The sequence below is a fragment of the Macaca mulatta genome, chromosome 13 (assembly GCF_049350105.2).
Source record: "Macaca mulatta isolate MMU2019108-1 chromosome 13, T2T-MMU8v2.0, whole genome shotgun sequence".
In the NCBI taxonomy this organism is placed as follows: Eukaryota; Metazoa; Chordata; class Mammalia; order Primates; family Cercopithecidae; genus Macaca; species Macaca mulatta.
In genome coordinates, this window is record NC_133418.1 from 9,151,824 (window position 1) to 9,170,501 (window position 18,678).

General features: G+C 43.1%; 2 protein-coding genes across 6 annotated transcripts in view; one reads left to right on the top strand and one right to left on the bottom strand.

Annotated features, from left to right (window-relative positions):
- Positions 1–11: 11 nt before the first annotated feature.
- On the top strand, positions 12–4,371 carry RPL31 (ribosomal protein L31). Of its 3 annotated transcripts, none has more exons than XM_015112953.3 (5): positions 12–38; positions 416–522; positions 1,805–1,930; positions 3,895–4,007; positions 4,299–4,371. In XM_015112953.3, exons 2-5 carry the CDS (start codon positions 416–418, stop codon positions 4,328–4,330), a joined length of 378 nt encoding a protein of 125 aa, XP_014968439.1. In that variant the 5' UTR covers positions 12–38; the 3' UTR covers positions 4,331–4,371.
- An 816-nt stretch (positions 4,372–5,187) lies between these two features.
- Positions 5,188–18,678, bottom strand: part of TBC1D8 (TBC1 domain family member 8) — a 133,600-nt gene continuing 120,109 nt past the window's right edge. For all 3 annotated transcript variants that reach the window (XM_077958873.1, XM_015112967.3, XM_015112966.3), the window contains 5 exons: positions 17,490–17,730; positions 16,886–16,951; positions 7,932–8,021; positions 7,408–7,505; positions 5,188–6,229 (listed from right to left, as the gene is read on the bottom strand). In XM_077958873.1, the coding sequence (XP_077814999.1) occupies positions 5,777–6,229; positions 7,408–7,505; positions 7,932–8,021; positions 16,886–16,951; positions 17,490–17,730 (948 nt within the window). In that variant the 3' untranslated portion in view covers positions 5,188–5,776. The remainder of the gene's footprint in view (positions 6,230–7,407; positions 7,506–7,931; positions 8,022–16,885; positions 16,952–17,489; positions 17,731–18,678) is intronic.

An 18,678-nucleotide genomic window follows, 5' to 3' on the forward strand; every position in this document is an offset into this window, starting at 1 on the left:
TACTTCGCGCTCTTCCTTTCCAGCTTGGACCCGGCAGAGTGAGTATGGGTGGCGGAGTCTGGGCTTCTGGAATCCGGCCCCATCCTCCTTTGGGATTGTGTTAACTGGGACCGCAGAATCTCTCCCGAGCTAGCCCGGGTCTCCGGTTGTGGGAAATGGGAATACACGCTGCGTTTAAGGGCTCCCGAAGCCTGAGGAGGAAAGTGTCCGGGCTTAGGGGAGCCGGGGCGGCAGGTATTTCCAGGTTGGAGGTGTCTGAGGGGCGCGGGTGCGTAGGCCACTGGGTGACCGACTTAGCCTGGCCAGACTCTCAGCACCTGGAAGCGCCCCGAGAGTGACCGCGTGAGGCTGGGAGGGAGGACTTGGCTTGAGCTTGTTCAACTCTGCTCTGAGCCTCCTTGTCGCCTGCATTTAGATGGCTCCCGCAAAGAAGGGTGGCGAGAAGAAAAAGGGCCGTTCTGCCATCAACGAGGTGGTGACCCGAGAATACACCATCAACATTCACAAGCGCATCCATGGAGTGTGAGTATCCCTGTAGCCGCCCTGGGGCTCGAACTCATGCGTCTGGTTGTCACTCTCAGAGATGCGCCGAATCATCTCCACCCCAATCTCTTCCTCTTGTGGCCTTCCCTATTTCATTCATTGGCAATTTAACAAATCCTGTGGGCTCTGCTTTCCGAATACATTCACCGTCTGACCAGCTGCGTTGGTCTTTCTGACCGTCCCCATTCTTACCGGAATGTTGACAGTAGCAGCTCCCTGCTCCTGTTCCCTTCCCTACCCAGACATGCGTAGGGATCTATTCTCAGATCCTGCATCGGTCTATCTTAGGTTAGAAATCAAGAGTTCTTGCCATGATCCCACATTGGCTGACCCGCTTAATCATACCGGGCATGCTTCTGTTTCAAAGTAGCTGCTCTGTTGAATTTTTACTCTTTTATTTTTCCCTATGCCTGAATTTTTTTTCCACAAATAAATGCTTCGTTGCCTTTAGACCTTGAGTCCAATGTCACCCTTTTTTTTTTTTTTAAGACGGAGTCTTGCTCCGTCCCCAACCTGGAGTGCAGTGGCGCGATCTCGGCTCGCTGCAACCTCCGCCTCCGTGCCTTAGCCTCTGGAGTAGCTGGGATTACAGGAGCCCGCCACCACACCTGGCCCACCTTGGCCGTCTTAGAGAAACCTGCAGCCCCTTTCCCTAATGCTTTCTCTTTTCCCTGGTTTTTCTCTGTAGTACTAGATACCGTCAGCTGTAACCAATAGGTTGCTTACATAAGCTGTGTGAAGAACAACGGATTGCCAACTGCTGTTATTTCTACTACCTTTTACTTCTGGATGTTTAAGTATTTAAGTGAAGTGAACTTGCTTGATGCGTTCATAGAGTTAACTGTTGCCCTCATCATACTCAAGAAGAAACCTGCCTGCACATTTCAGGCCCCTGCTCTTTAAGCATAGATGAAGTTAATAGCATTGAATGATCTGTTCCAAAAACATGTCCTGTCTTAAGACATGACATTTAATCAAATTTAATATTTTGAGGATTTCAGAAAGTGGATTATGCATCTTCTTGTCCTAAGTATTATGCTAGTTGCTGGGCATTACACACTGGTGGAAAAAAAGCTTGTTACTGCCTAGTTGAAGGTTTGGTTTAGGCTGGTTTTAGGAGGACATACCATCTACAGTAAGTCCTCACTGAGCTTGAAGCACACTGGCCAGTTTCCAGGAGCCTATCAACGACATTGAGGATTTCTTACATGTACCTAATTTCATGCTCCTTTAATTTGTTCACTTTATGTTTGAATCGTAGGGGCTTCAAGAAGCGTGCCCCTCGGGCACTCAAAGAGATTCGGAAATTTGCCATGAAGGAGATGGGAACTCCAGATGTGCGCATTGATACCAGGCTCAACAAAGCTGTCTGGGCCAAAGGAATAAGGTGCTAAAGTTATCTGTATTTGAAGGTGAACTTTTGCAATGACACCAGCTTCACTTACCCTACAAGAGCCCGTATCAGTTCAGTAATTTGGTTAGTGCACGTGGAAGTATAAAAAAAAATACTGTGACTGTGACTTAGGTTGGGTAGTATCTGCAGGGAAGCCCTTAATTTAATGGCTTATGAACTGAGACCCAAGTGAAGGAGCCAGCAGTGTAGGGTGGGAAAGAGCATTGCACAGAGAGGAAGCTTGGCGGGATCTGGGAGCAGGGTGGTGAGTGCAGGTAGGGTGGAATAAATGACTGAGCCCAGTGGAGGAGGAGGGAGGGGTGAGGGCTGACCATGTAGGGTAGCTCTAGACAGCAAGGCAAGTCCACCATGAGAGAAGTGGTTCTTGGCCTGGGACAGTTTACCTGTCCTCCTCGGGGTTGTGGCAGGGGCAGTGTTTTTTGTTGTCACTACTGAGGGATACTATGGGCCAGGGACACTAAACACCCTACAATTCATGGGGCTGCTCCCTCAAAGAGTTGCCTAGCCCAGGTGTTAGTGCTGGTGTTGGGGGACCCTGCTCTAAAGTGGAACCAGAAAGCAGGGGAGGCTTGTGCTTTAAAGGATGTCATGAGGTGCCAGAAGTGGAGTGAAGGGCAGCTAGAGGAATGATGACAGTGTGGACTACTTGATTCTGGAAACGTGCGGGGAGGACTGTCTGCATCTGTGTGGTATTTAAAACTTAGGATTAAGTGAGATGAACAAGACAGGGACCTGAGACCTAGCTCTTCTGTGGGTGGACATTTAAGGGTGCAGCAGAAGAGGTGCCCTCTGATGCCTGCCTTGGGATAAGAGGAATGGGATTACAGGAGCCAAAAGAGGTCCTGAGTTTATAGGAATCCGGGGCCTAGAACAATACCCGGCACATCCTAAGATCAATAGAGGAAAGAGAATCAGCTGTGATGCTAGAGAGAGGATGAGATAAGGGGATTGCATGTGGAGATAAACTGAATATGCGCCTGTGGCAGAGTTTTTAACAGTGTTTTTTGTTTTGAGATGGAGTTAATGTTGCCCAGGCTGAAGTGCAGTGGTGTAGTCTCAGCTCACTGCAACGTTCAGCTCCTGGGTTCAAGCTGTTTTCCTGCCTCAGCCTCCCAAGTGGCTGGGATTACAGGCAGCCACCACGCCTGGCTCTTATTTTTTGTATTTTTAGTGGAGATGGGGGTTTTACCATGTTGGCCAGAGTGGTCTCAAACTCTTGACCTCAGATGATAGACCCACCTCAGCCTCCCAAAGTGCTGGGATTACAGGCTTAAGCCACCGCGCCTGGCCTTCACAATTTAATGTAACAAAAATCACATAAGTTTCTGGTGATAAAAGACTAACACATTTGGACCCAGATATCTGCGTAGGATTATTTGGTTGAATATCAATGGTGGCTCTCTTAACATATCTTCAAACAGGCATCCCTCCTGTGGTAACAGCATTTAATGTTCATCTGGGGGTTATGTTTCATTTTCCAGGGAACTGGTAAGTTCTAGGTTGGTCAGAGTAGAGCAAAGGACAGCATTAGAAGCAGGGATCTGGCCGGGCGCGGTGGCTCAAGCCTGTAATCCCAGCACTTTGGGAGGCCGAGACGGGCGGATCACGAGGTCAGGAGATCGAGACCATCCTGGCTAACACGGTGAAACCCCGTCTCTACTAAAAAATACAAAAAAAACTAGCCGGGCGAGGTGGCGGGCGCCTGTAGTCCCAACTACTCGGGAGGCTGAGGCAGGAGAATGGCGTGAACCCGGGAGGCGGAGCTTGCAGTGAGCTGAGATCCGGCCACTGCACTCCAGCCTGGGCGGCAGAGCAAGACTCCGTCTCAAAAAAAAAAAAAAAAAAAAAAAGAGGGATCTGAGATATGTGAACACAGCTAGTGGCTGCTTGGTTGAAAGGAGGCATTGACTTTAGCAACACAATTATGTTTTTATTAGGAATGTCCCATACCGAATCCGTGTGCGGCTGTCCAGAAAACGTAATGAGGATGAAGATTCACCAAATAAGCTCTATACTTTGGTTACCTATGTACCTGTTACCACTTTCAAAAGTAAGTTCTCCATCCCATAAAGCCATTTAAGTTCATTAGAAAAATGTCCTTACCTCCGTTAAAATGTGAATTCATCTGTTAAGCTAGGGGTGACACACATCATTGTACCCTTTTTAAATTGTGTGTTGGTGTGGGAAGATGCTAAAGAATGCAGAACTGGCCCATATCTGGGATGTAAAAAGGTTGTGGAAAATAGAATGCTACACGCCCAGACCCGTCTACAAAAGGTTTTTAGAGTTGAAATATGAAATGTGATGTGGGTGTGGAAGTTGACTGTCATTTTCTTTACAGATCTACAGACAGTTAATGTGGATGAGAACTAATCGCTGATCATCAAATACATCAAATAAAGTTATAAAATTGACTTTGTTTTGGTTCTTTTTAGTTGCAGCATAATGTGCTTGTATATCCTATCCTAATTATGGGATCATTTGAAGAGCTTTTCCCACATTGATTGCCTGTGTTGCTTTCTCCCCATCCCCTGGGGTTGGATTTGTGAACAGGGTCTAAGCAGGTTTTTAAAGGTGATTTCAAATTGCAACCTAGTTTTAGAACCAGTGTTCTGGGTAGTTGGGATACTGAAGGCATATTGTTAATGATTCTACTTGTATGTTTTGCTAATTCAAAGATAAGCATTTTTCCAGAAACCAGGATGTAGAATCCATTTGCCATTGGCATCATAACATTTTAGGAAACAACTTTAAAATGACATACTATTTGTAGCATCTTAAATTTAATGAAATTAATGTGGCAGTACGTCTTTTAAGTTTCTGCCTACATCTATGTTGAATATAGCTGTCTTCTAAAATAATTGATTTTTGGTGAGATAACCAGATGCATATTTTAACTCATTTGTAATGGCCCTGTTGCACCTGGAGCCAAGGTTCAGAAGTAAAGTTCCTTAAGGTATCAATAACAAAAATTTGTATTAATAGTTCAGTCCTAAAGCAGTGTTGCTGGGATTGTTTCACCAGCATTTGCAAGCTGTATGTTAAATGCTGCCATAAAGAGGTCTCTGAAGCCCCACTGGTGATGGAGGGCACCCCCAAGGTGGGGCTGAGAAGTGTACCTAGTGTTGCACCACCCAGAAACCATGGATGGGCAGCAGCAACGTCTCCTGCTTACTGCCACAATCTACAGCTTAAGACACTTAACTACAAGGTAAAAGAAAAGGACCAAGTAAATACAAAAAGTTTCTTATTAAAAAACTTGGAGGCCAACATTGAAAGCATGGTTTGTACACAACATTTTTGGAAGGACATATAAAGTGAATACAACCAAATATATTAAAATGGTTTCAATTACCAGCATTGAAACAGTGCAAAAAAAAGCCAAATACAATTGCACAGATAGTGGACTCCCTTAGATCTTGAACGTGAACTTGATTCCTGACCTCTCCCATTATCATTCCAAGTGAAAAATGAAAGTATGGGGCTCTCTCAGCTTCTTGGTTAGTATGATACATCGTGTTCATCTGAGCAAAATCACACTAGCATCACAGTAGAAGTGCCCATTTCAGCCAATCTGGTAAAAATTGCAAGTTGGCACCAAGTGAACCAATGGATACCCTAGGGCGCTGACAATTCTCAGAGAATACATAGAAATGCTTGAGGGTTGTGTCGGTTCCCCTGGCCAGTTTGTCAGGTTGTTTATCCAGATGCCCCATTTGTAAAGTAGACTGAAATCTCGGTTTAGGGCTGACCCCAAGAAACAGTCTGGTCCGTGCTTTGGTATGGCAGACTCCAGTGTGCATAGCAGCTGCTATCTTGCTACAAGTTACTCAGCTTAAGTTCAGACTGTGATTGGTGGCTCATTTCAGAAGTTTTGAGATTGTACTGATTGATCTTGGCATTTTCAAGTTTGGATTTCATGTCCAGTGGCTTTTCAAAAAAGTTTACTAATGATTGTTCAGTCAGAAGTGAAGCTAAAATATGTTCAAGGGAGACAGTCCAGTCCGCCTGTGCCTCCTCTGGAAATGCCTGGGAGTCCTGGGGTGTCTTCCCAGTGTCTGCAAAAACCGAGTCCTCAGGAGAAGGAGCTGAGGCCTGCAGCTCCTCCCCACACTCCTGGGAGCAGCTTCCAGAGCTGCTGCTTCGCTGCCCCACCTCTCCGATCTGCAGCAGCAGCGTGGTGACTGTCGCGATGGCTTGGTACAAATCGTTTTCTTCTGGATCTTCATGGAACATACTGTACAGAGTTTTACAGAACTGGATAAATTCTCTCTGAAATTGAAATAAGTCTTATGTAGCAGCAGAACCAGGGTGGAAGTGTCCCTTTTTTTTTTTTTTTTTAACATGATACCTGTGACCTTTGAGAAAACTACAGTACTTTTGAAGACACACAATATAAGAAAAGGTAGTCTCTGCCCTTCCACTCTGAAAACAAGGTGATGGTTCCTGGGACTTTCAGCACACACTTGGAAATGGGTAGACCTTCCTAGAGGATGTGCACACCCTTTAACAAAGCAATTCAAGAAACCACAGCAGGCCAGGCACGGTGGCTCATGCCTGTAATCCCAGCACTGTGGGAGGCTGAGGAGGGCGGATCACCTGAGATTGGGAGTCTGAGACCAGCCCAACCAACAGAGAAACCCCATCTCTACTAAAAATACAAAATTAGCCGGGCGTGGTGGCACATGCCTGTAATCCCAGCTACTTGGGAGGCTGAGCCAGGAGAATCGCTTAAACCCAGGAGGCCGAGGTTGTGGTGAGCCAAGATTGCACCATTGCACTCCAGCCTGGGCAACAAGAGCGAAATTTCATCTCAAAAAAAAAAAAAAAACCACAGTAATGTACAGATTTATCTGTAGGGATCTTTAAGCTAGAGTTTATAATAGGAAAATGCTGGGAACAGCTGAAAGCTATAAAGTTAGGGCGTGTCCTATGGTGGGAAGGCCATGCAGTATCTAAATGTAAAATGAAATGGAACAGTAATGCCTGGTTTCTCAGTGTAATCTGAGACACTGCTGCTGAAATGGAGAATATGTAATGTGAGGACAGGTGCTTCAGGTGGAATCTAGCTACACAATCATTCCAAGAATAGAAAAATGGTTGGGTATGGCCGTGCGCGGTGACTCACGCCTGTAACCCCAGCACTTTGGGAGGCCAAGGCGGGTGGATCACGAGGTTAGGAGATCGAGACCGTCCTGGCTAATATGACTAAACCCCGTCTCTACTAAAAAATACAAAAAAACTAGCTGAAACTAGCTGGGTGAGGTGGCGGGTGCCTGTAGTCCCAGCCACTCAGGAGGCTGAGGCAGGAGAATGGCATGAACCCGGGAGGCGGAGCTTGCAGTGAGCAGAGATCAGGCCACTGCAGTCCAGCCTGGGCAACAGAGCGAGACTCTGTCTCAAAAAAAATTAAAAGAAAATTAATTCTCTGCACTGAAGAAAGTCCATACCTGGCTCATTTTGGGCAATTCTTTCTCAGTTTTATCTTTTTCTTTGGCTAAATCCTTAATCATTTGCTTCAGCTGTTTCTGATAATCAACTGCATCACCTTGAAACAAAGGAAAACAACATGTAGTTTAATTTAAATAAGTTCAGTGAAAGCAAAAAGGAAACTATGTAGGAGAGGGAAGCAAGGGGGTGAGGAATTCCACTAAGCGAATTCCGTACAAAACTGGAAAGCAAGAGATTCCCCTGGAGAGCCAGTTGGTGGTAATTGGGAGACTTCTGCTCTAAGAGGACGCATGAAACAGCAAACAGGAGGAAGTAACTTGGTGGTGGGGGCAAGGGGCAGCCACCCAGCAACACCCCCACTCAGAGCGCTTCTGGCCTCTAAAGGCAGTGAGTTTGGTGATAATTCATTGGATGAAGGGAAAAGACAGGGCTGCTACAAGAAGAGGGGTGAGGGCAACCTCCGTGCCTCCTGCCACTGCAGTGGTATGCCCAGAGGAAAGCAACAATGAAAAGAGGTACGTGCCATTGGGTTTCCCGAAAACCAGGGGTCTTGACGTTGACAACAGAGGATTCTTCAATGGCGACTGGCTGTCTCGGTCATTTTCAGTAAGTGCTTAAAAAAAGATAAAGAGGTTAAATTAAACAAATTTTGTGCCTTACCAAAACTGACAGCAAGGTAGCTTTTTAGGCAACTAAACACTAAGCCAGCAGCTCCCAGCCTGTGGACTCTAGTTTTTGCAGGGTCCATGAACCCAAACTCACACCAAGCACTGTTCTGGATACCCAGAGAAAATAAAATGTCCCCCATACCAAGTGTGCCTTTTCCCAGAGGTATGTGAAGACTGTTGTAATTAACAACATACACATTCATAGGGCACTGGTAATACCAATTTGGAAAAAATATATATAGTGAAATCCCATTTTGTAAAACTAAAATATATCCATGCACATATAAAGTACTCTAGAAATACTAAGTCTCTGGATGGTGGAATAATTGGTAATGATTTTAAACTTCTCAGGTAGTATTTCTCTATAATGAACACATACTGCTGTACTTACACAGTTTCTTTTAAAAGTTGAAGAAAAGCTTCAGTGAATTCAAATCTGCATCTTAGTATTAGGAGTGTTTTTAAGGATGTTAAAAATAAAACTCCCGGAACCCTCATGTATTGACGATGGGAATGTAAACTGGCTCAGCCACTTTAGAACAGTCTGGCAGTTTTTTTAAAAGTTAAAGTTAGCATTTGACTCAGAAATCTCACTTCTACATATACACCCAAGAGAACTGAAAGTGTTCACATGCAAACTTGTACACAGATTGTTCATAGTAGTATTGTTCATAGTAGCCAAAAAAAAAAAAAAACCCCAAATGTTGAATGAATTGATGAACAAACAAATCGTGGTATACCCATACAATGGAATATTTGGCCATTAAAAGGAATGAAGCACTGACACATGCTACAGCATGGATGTGTCTTGAAAACATCATGCTAGGTGACAGAAGTTGAACATGATACAGCAATTCCATTTATATGAAATGTCCAGGACAGGCAAATCTACAGAAAGCTGCCTAGGGCTGGGGAAAATGGATTTATTTTTAGGGTGATGAAATGGTCTAAAATTGTGATCGTTGCACAACTCTGAATATACAAAAAAAAACCCCATTGAATTGTACACTTTAAATGGGTGACTTGCATGGTACATGAATATACCTCAATAAAGCTGCTACAAAATAACAATTATCAGGGGGATGACAGGGAAGGTTCCCCATATTTTAAAAGGTTTGGAACTTATTCGTAAACCATTTAACTGAAAATAAATCAAAGGCAAAATTCAGCTGTGATTCAACAAGCTTCCACAAGATGGCAGCAAAGCTTTAGAAAGCTACCCTTACTTTTCCCAACTTTGCCCAAAACGAATTCTGTGCAGTGGCACGTGTAAGAATCCACTCAAACTCAACAGGAGGAAAACTGAAAACCCTGAATGGTACCTGGGGCAGTCAGGATGGAAATGGATTTCCCAGGAACCAGTGCTGGGATGCCAAAGAGCTTGGCGTACCACAAAGTAGAAATGTGTATACAAGTCACCAACAAAATGTGATGGGAGCCATAGAAAGGCAGCAGTTAATCCAGGGGCTGGGCAAGTGTCCAGAAAGGAGGCAAGTATTAACAGTGACAAGGAGCTGAGGGGCCAAAAAACTCCCAGAGCGGAGCCTCCCAACCTCTGCCGTCACGGCATATGCAGAGAACATCACCTGGACATGGAACTCACTGAAAATACTCATTCCATGATCTTTTGATGATCAGAAGGATAGGATACTATGCGTTATGGCAAACAGTAAATACTAAGAATACATGCAATCTTTAACGATCCTTTCAGTCTTCTCACGTGGGAGATTTGGACTGTTTAAACATGACCTTATTTTTACATTCCTATATATATATATGTAACCTGTAATTCAAGAGTATAAATGGATTGAGAGGCAATTTCTATTAAAGTGTTCATTGTGTCTCACTTCAAGTACTACACAAGTTAAAATCAGATAAAGGGTTTACATTTGGTCCTCTGAAACCCCCATCTCAGACTTCTGTGTGAAGGTAGTAGGTAACTTCATTGCTCCAACAGATACCACCAGCAGGAAGATCTCTCCTTTATGGACTTAGGGACCTTCATTACATACTGTATGTTTTCATTTTCTGTATCATTGTCATTGCCACTGCCATCTTCCTCACTTTCTAAATGGGATGCCTGTGGAGGCGAAAAGCCAGTTCCACCACAAGGGTCTTCTCTCTAGTAGAAGAGTTCACATACAGCTTTGAACACAGTCTAGCCTTCAGATGCAGCTGAGACATTACAGTAATCATCAAAATAATCCCATCTCCACCATGCCTATTTTGCAAAAGCAGTATAGGGCCTTCCTCTCATCCCTCCATAGTGGTTGAAAACAGCCATCAAATTATAGCAGCGAGGCCTTGCATTTGGATTAATTAGAAATTCCAATACAGCCAGGTCATTGATAGGAAAATCAACTAAGGTATCTTAACTTGTTTCTCAATGATCTACTGTAAGAAAAATCACTTGAGATGCAACAGCTACTGGAGGCAGGGATCATACATCCAATTTCTTAGTGGCTTCTTGATGACTTGGATACCAGGAATCTTTATCACTTAGTTTTCTTTTGTTGAAAAGGATCTAAGGCAGTCTTTTAATTTCACAAGTTTTTTTTTTGTTTTTAAGGAAGTTTATATTCTATGTTTCCATATTTTTCAAAATCTTCTATGGCATTTTAACTCAGGATCCCAGTCCAAAGCCAGAACAGATGTTTCATCTAGCCCAAGCTGCCCATCATTGAATCAAACATGTCTGGGATAATTTCTGATGTAGCTGATAACAGGACTGCCTAACTGTTAAACTGGAATGTAAACTACCATTTTTTGTGCCCTGTGAGACACTGACCTTTGCAAATTTCCTCAACACATCATCCATTTTTGAAATCATTATCTCTTCCAGCTAAGTCTTTAGAATGACTTCTCTGAGGGAGGCTCTTAAGCCTGGCTAGATTCACCATTTAGCCAAAATGCTTCCATTTCACCTGGTGAGCCTTCTTCCCCTATGCCGTTTGGGCCATTCCCATTATTATTTTGGTCCTTAGAACACTGTAACCATCCCTCAGTTTCCTGGGTTCCAGCAGATACCTTGACATATTGGCACATTCTTAAAAGCAAGAGCTTACAGAGTTATCTTCAGTATTGTTTCTTAGCATAGTCATAAGAGACGCCTGACCAAAAAGTGAAGAATCAAGAGAGTGGGTATAACTTGAGTGCCAAACTTCTCTCTTAGGCAACCAGTAGTTACATGCTCTCTATCTTTGGTCCTATTGATGTTAATTTTAAACACCTCCCATTCCATAATGCTTGTAAGGTTTTTCTCCACAGCAAATATTCTGTGAAATCTATTATTTTATAGTCATGTGTCACTTAATGAGAGGAATACGTTCTGAGAAATGCATCATTTAGGTGATTTTGTCATTGTGCAAACATCATAAAGTGGACTTACACAAACCTACATGGTGTAGCCTTCTACACACCTAGCCTATAAAGTCTATTGTTCCTAGGCTACAAACCTGTACAGCATGTTACTGTACTGAACACTGTAGGCAGCTGGAACACAATGGTAGCTGTGTAGCTAAACATATCTAAATGTAGAAAAGGTGTTATAAAAATATGGTATAAAAGGAAAAAAATGGTCTACCTGTATAGGCCACTTACTATGAATGGAGGCTGCAGGGCTGGAACCCGTTCTGGACACATCAGTGAGTAGTGAGTGAATATGAAGGCCTAGGACGTTACTGCACATCTGCCACAGACTTTATAAACGCTTACACTGCACTGAGTTCATTTTTAAAATATTCTTCTTGATCTTCAATAATCAATTAACTTTAGCTTACTGTAACTTTTTACTTTATAAACTTTTTGACTCTTTAGTAATAATACTTGCCTTAAAACACAGCTGTGAAAAATTTTCTTTATATTCTTTATATTCTTATTCTATAAACTTTTTATCAAAAAAAAATCTTTTTAACTTTTTTGTTAAAAACCAAGACAGGCCGGGCGCGGTGGCTCAAGCCTGTAATCCCAGCACTTTGGGAGGCCGAGACGGGCGGATCACGAGGTCAGGAGATCGAGACCATCCTGGCTAACACGGTGAAACCCCGTCTCTACTAAGAAATACGAAAAACTAGCCGGGCGCGGTTGTGGGCGCCTTTTAGTCCCAGGTACTCGGGAGGCTGAGGCAGGAGAATGGCGTCAACCCGGGAGGCGGAGCTTGCAGTGAGGTGAGATCCGGCCACTGCACTCCAGCCTGAGTGACAGAGCGAGACTCCGTCTCAAAAAATAAATAAATAAAAACCAAGACAAACATGCACATGAGCCTAGACCTACACAGGGTCAGGATCGTCAATATCAGTGTCTTCCACATCCACATCTTGTCCCAGCTGAAGGTCTTCATGGGCGGTAACACACACAGAGCTGTCCTCTCCTGTGATAACAGTGCCTTCTGGAATAGCTCCTGAAGGACCTGCGTGAGGCTGTTTTATAGTTTACTTTTTTTTTTAAAAAAATAAGTAGAAGGAATACATGCTAAAATAATGATAAATAGTATAGTAATTACATAAACCAATAACATTATCATTACCCAGTTTAGGTGTTGTATGTAATTTTATATGCTACACTTTTATACAATGGCAATAGAGGTGTTTACACCAGCATCATCACAAGAACATGAGTCATGTGTTTTGCTATGGTGTTCTGCTAACTGCTAAGAATTTTTCAGTCTCGTCGTAATCCTGTGGGACCACCATCATATATGCTGTCTATCCTTGCCTAGAACGTCCCTATGTGGCACACAATGGTATATATTTATCAGTACCTACCATTTACTCTGTAGATACCCTTGGCAACGCAGACCATGCTGTGCAAAGATCTTGTATATTTCCAATTGTACTACATAGGTTTGGAAAGCAGATCCATTCTAACAGATATCCATGGTACATCACCTTATCACAGGCGAGATAGGGTCAAGTGACAAAAAGGATAAGATGTTACCAAAATCTTGGCACGCTCAGGACTCCTTAATATTAGTTTTCATCCTAATACTAATAGTGAAGCAGCTACATGCAATCCCCAATTAGGTCTTCAAAATGATGATCTCTTCAAAACAGACTGTCACCATCAGTGAGAAACTGAACAAGCAGCGGAGAGCAAATGGCATTTTTTTTCTACTTGGTAAAGTCATTATAGAGGATCTGAACGGCTCCAGTGCTCACAATTCTACCTCAAGCACATGTTCATTCTATGTATCAACCCCTTTTTCACTGACAAATGTAATGTTGACAATTTTTTTGGCTAATGGGACTAGATTTGGAATCCAATCAATACTTTTTCATATAAAGTATTTCAGAACAAAGCTTTCCCTCATTCATACACCAATATTGCTGTACTAATCTATAATTATGTTTGAGAACTCAAATTATAACGCTGACTCAACATCACTAATGAAGCATTTGTGACCTCCTTTTTCTCAAAGTTCAGTTTTTGCTTTGAATTCCTGTTTTCTCAGTATGTGTTAATATAACGTCATGTGCTCTTTCAGTTATCAAGTTCATTCAGGTTTTCAACGTTTTAAATGCTTTTTTTAAAATCAATAATTACCCTTAACCAACTGCAAATTGGAATTATTCAAAAGATTTCTCCTTTTAACTCAACTTCTTGACAAAACTCATCCTTTAGACAGCAGATTACTTGGTTATGTATAAGACCTCAGAAGGAAACCTCTATTCCTTCACAGAAAGCTGAACACAAAGACTGGAGCAGCTCCAATTTTATTAGTCAACATTTTAAGGACATCCTTTAATGTGGATTCATGCTAGCAGGCAAACCTTTCAGCCTATCTGTGAATAAAAGAGCATATTCCCTGAATCTCAGAGTTCGCAGAAGGAACTCATAGGCCTGCTCAGTATACAAACTTATAAAAGAACCTCCAAATTGTCTCATTTTTGTGTGTCCATTTTCAATGTTAACTTTCTCAGAAGTTTGTTATCATGTTTCTTTCCAAGGAAAATAAAGTTCTCCCAGGAAGTTCTCCTCTGAAAGTCCAGTTAGTATAATTTAGCAAAATGACCAATATCCATAGGGCTTATCGATCTGCAGTGAAAACTGTTGGATTTCATCATCTTCTGGAATACTCTTCATCTGTGTATTACCTGACATGGTACCAAATCACATCTGTAATATTTCCTTCCTAGTTCCTGTGCTAAATAGTGTTACAATCGCCAAGAGCCCATAAAGTGAGCCCTCCTGGAAATGGATGAGGCCTTGGGCCTCGGCTCTTCATTGCTTCCTGAGCTGCAGCAGACGCCTTCACAACCAAGCTCACAGGAGACACCCGTCTCCTATGTTACCCTGGCAGAGGGCCGGGCCTGCTCTACACGGGCGGGTGTTTCAGCAAGGTACTGACGTTTTCTACCCTTGCCTCTTCAACAGGTAAATAGTAAGACTTAGGTGAAGAGAATTCTTTAGGCACACAAATTCACATTTGATGTAATCTCATTATACTTCCTGATCTGTGATTGTAAACTTTCATTTCGTAACTAGTATGTCTGTCCCACCTTTAAAAAGTTTTTCATTATGAAAGTAAGTATTTGTTAGAATTAAGTCTATTTAAATGATAAGAACTTAGATATGAGTCTGCATGGCCTCAGGAAAATGATGTTTTAAAATAGAGATTTTAGGCTGTCTGCACTCTTAAGGCTTTTTTGTCGTTTTCTTAAGGCTTTTTTAACTGCATCAAAAATTCAGATACGAAACATACACTAAAATACATCATGTCTTAATTTCCATTGAACTTGATTTAAATTCGGAGTCACACAGTATGAATATCACAATCAGATATGTTCAAAAAGGTTTGAACAATTGATTTTCTGAAACCATGAAGGTACAAATGCTTTTAATAAATCAATGTAATTAAAATGTCTTTTAGAAATAAACTTACTTGGAAACAAGTAGTAATTCATTAGAAAGTTAGATGAAGAGGCTGGGTGTGGTGGCTCACACCTGTAATCCCAGCACTTTGGGAGGCCGAGGCGGGTGGCTCACGAGGTCAGGAGATCGAGACCATCCTGGCTAACACGGTGAAACCCCGTCTCTACTAAAAAATACAAAAAATTAGCCGAGCGTAGCGGTGGGCGCCTTTTAGTCCCAGCTACTCGGGAGGCTGAGGCAGGAGAATGGCATGAACCCGGGAGGTGGAGCTTGCAGTGAGCTGAGATCACACCACTGCACTCCAGCCTGGGCGACAGAGTGAGACTCCGTCTCAAAAAAAAAAAAAAAAAAAAAAAAAAAAAAAAAAGAAAGTTAGATGAAGAATCAAAAATCAATCTTAGATAATTCAAAAGCCAATTATAAATTTTAAAATGTATCAGGGTGAAATGCTATCTGTACTAATCTATGCAACTTCTCTATAAATCTAAAATTATTCCAAAATAATGTTTATTTCCAAACCAAGATAAAATAATAGAGTAAAATAAAAACAATCATATTCTATTTAAGAATGCCAGATACAGATAATGACAATTACAGAAAGATAACGATGATGATGATATGATGAAGATCAACAATTACGCATGCCTTCTTATGTTACTAGAAAAACATTTGTGAAAAATAAGGATAAATTAAAACTCAATGTATATTGGCATAAAGGGCAGAAAACATCAGTGATGCTAAACAATTTGCATTTATGATCAGCTGACAGAGAAAGGGAAACAATAAATAAATAATAAAATAAACAATTTGCACTCAAGTCATAATAGTGTACATTGTCAATGGGGAGGTCAAGGAGGGACTGTGTGGCCAGCACAGAATGCTCACTGGGGACAGCGTGCATGCCTAAGGTATCAGATGCCAGTTCAGTAAGGGCTGCATCCAGGAAGTAGACCCAGAAAGCCCACAACTAATGTCCAGATGCATCCTCAATGTTTGTACCGTAGTCCCCCCTCATCCAAAGTGTTAAACTGCACGCTGCTCTGAGTAACATTTTGAAATCTTGCGCTGTTCCACTCCATCCCAGGTCAGACGTGAATCCTCCCTTTGACCACTATCTCCACAAGATCTACACTACCTGCCTGTTACTCATTAGTCATCTCGGTGATCAGATTGAAAAAATCTAGTGTATATAGGATTTGGTACTATCCACAGTTTCCGGCATCCACGGGGAGTTGCGGGGGTGCTTGGGACATATGTACAGTGGATAAAGGGGAATGTGTATGTGCATTAATAGCTGAAAAAGCCACCAGGATATCATGGCCCTAGAAACCCCCTCAGCACCCACCAGCCTCCCCAGGCACCATCCAACACCAGAACCACAACCACAACCACAACCACAGCACTGCGGGGTCAGAGCCCTCTGGGATTTCTGATTCATCTCTACTAGTTTTTAAGATCCAAGGAACACCTTTTAGGTTTCTTTGGTGGTGTTCCTGTCAACGTCAAGTCTGATCTCATAGATATCGAAATGGCTTCCTTTTCCTGGTTACTAGAGCTGAAATTTGTAGAAAACATGGTCTGATGCACTAGAAACATGAAATGTTCTTCAGATTCAGTAGCCTAAAATAAAGAGTCTGGCGCTCACACACATTCCACAGGCCAGCGGTTCTGAAGGTGTCCTCAGACCCAGCGCGGGGGCCCAGGAACTTGGTTTAAACAGGCCTTCCAGGGGATTCTGGTGCACACTCAAGTTTGGGAGCTCCTGCTAGAGCTGTGCAGCACAGAACTTCAAACCTGCGGCCTGAAACCCCAAGCGAGAAACACCTGTTGCCTCGAGCATAAGTGAACTTCAAAAACAGAAGAGCTTCAGAGTCATGCACAAAACTGGTACTGTGTTTAAGCAGAGCACAGTCTGATTTTGCTGCTTGGACTTTCTTACCTGGAGGGATATGAAGCCTGTATAATAGTTTAATTTTCTCATTCATTTCTCCATTATACATAATATCTGCAAAATTTTTAAAAAGAGAGAGTGAGTTGATGCCAATGCTGAAAGTCCATTTGTCAGGACACAAACTCACTGTGGAGAGAACAGTCGGGAAAGTCAACACCTGCCACCCGCAACTCCCCTGCCCCAGACACACACCATGGCAGCAATGAAAGTGTTAAAGGCAGGGCTGCTGACTGTGTGAGCTCTAAGGAACTTTGGGAATGTTGTCTGGCCTCATACCTTCCAAAACATTTTAATTTTATGGACGAAAGTTAGGAACATGGCTCCCAACAAGCCACCACCACATCGTGGGTGCCAAGGAAAGCAAGGTAAACAGCCCTGTATGTAGAAAGCGTGGGCCCCTCTCCCATCCCCCTTCAGAAAGTAGATCCTGAGAGGAGCCTGATGAGTGGTATTTCAAAATCCTAAGTTCGTGTCAGGCCAGTCACAAAAGTGTTACACCGTGTGCATCTGCCTGCTCCGAAGATCCACTTTGTCTTCTGTTCACAGACCCACCCCCCAAAGCACCTCACTGCGAAATCCCACAGAGGCATACCGAGGCAGCTCACAAACGCCTTGAACTCGATGAGCTGGTCCATGTTGTCATCCAAGAGCCTGAACGTCCTTTCAGCAAGGATCTCCGTGTGGGCCCCACAGGTCCAGGGCGAGACTAGCTGAAACAGGTGTGCAAACTGCCGGGCGTCTATGCGGTACTGCTCGGCATAGGGCCGGCTGGGGTCGTGGCGTGAGGCCGTGGGCCTGGGCTGCTCCCAGTAACAGCTCATCATGTGTTCTCTCTTCAGACAAGATGGGGAAAGGGAGCTCTTACCACTTTTTGAACAAGCCACATTGTAACACAAACAAATAATAAATTACTACAATCTCATCACTCTAACTGGGTATGTAAAAGTGTTCCCTTGTTACCCTGACATCCTTGCCCACATGAACATGTAATTTTTATGTTGGTTTATTTTTCTTTTTTCTGGTTTTTTTTTTTCTCATTGTGGTAAACTATACATAACGTAAAATGTACCAATTTAACTTTTTAAATGTACAGTTCAGCTAACATAGTTTTCATTATAGAAGACACACAGTTTTTATTCTGATATTTTCACTTAAAATTGTACTTTTTTGGCCGGGCGCAGTGGCTCACGCCTGTAATCCCAGCACTTTGGGAGGCCAAGGCGGGTGGATTGCCTGAGCTCAGGAGTTTGTGACCAGCCTGGGCAACATGGTGAAACCCTGTCTCTACTAAAAAATACAAAAAATTAGCTGGGTGTAGCGGTGTGCACCTGTAATCCCAGCTACTCGGGAGGCTGAGACAGTAGAATCGCTTGAACCTGGGAGGCAGAGGTTGCAGTGAACCAAGATCGTGCCACTGCACTCCAGTCTGGGCAACCAGAGCGCTTTTTTTTTTTTTTCTTGAGATGGAGTCTCTCTTGGTCACCCAGGCTGGAGCGCAGTGGCGCAATCTCAGCTCACTGCAACCTCTGCCTCCCAGGTTCAAACGATTCAGCCTCCCGAGTAGCTGGGATTACAGGTGCCTGCCACCACACCCAGCTAATTTTTTTGTATTTTTAGTAGAGACGGGGTTTCACCGTGTTAGCCGGGCTGGTCTCGAACTCCTGGCCTCAGGTGATCCACTCACCTTGGCCTCCCAAAGTGCTGGGATTACAGGCATGAGCCACTGCAACTGGCCCAAAACCATATTATTTGAAAATCAAAAAGGAGTAGCCAGATCTGTA

What these genes read in the sequence shown, in the direction of transcription:
- RPL31 (XM_015112953.3), top strand. Translation starts at nt 416, where the DNA reads ATGGCTCCCGCAAAGAAGGGTGGCGAGAAGAAAAAGGGCCGTTCTGCC. An exon ending in CACAAGCGCATCCATGGAGT is followed by an intron (nt 523 to 1,804) that starts GTGAGTATCCCT and finishes TTTGAATCGTAG; the next exon opens with GGGCTTCAAGAAGCGTGCCC. An exon ending in ACCTGTTACCACTTTCAAAA is followed by an intron (nt 4,008 to 4,298) that starts GTAAGTTCTCCA and finishes TTTTCTTTACAG; the next exon opens with ATCTACAGACAGTTAATGTG.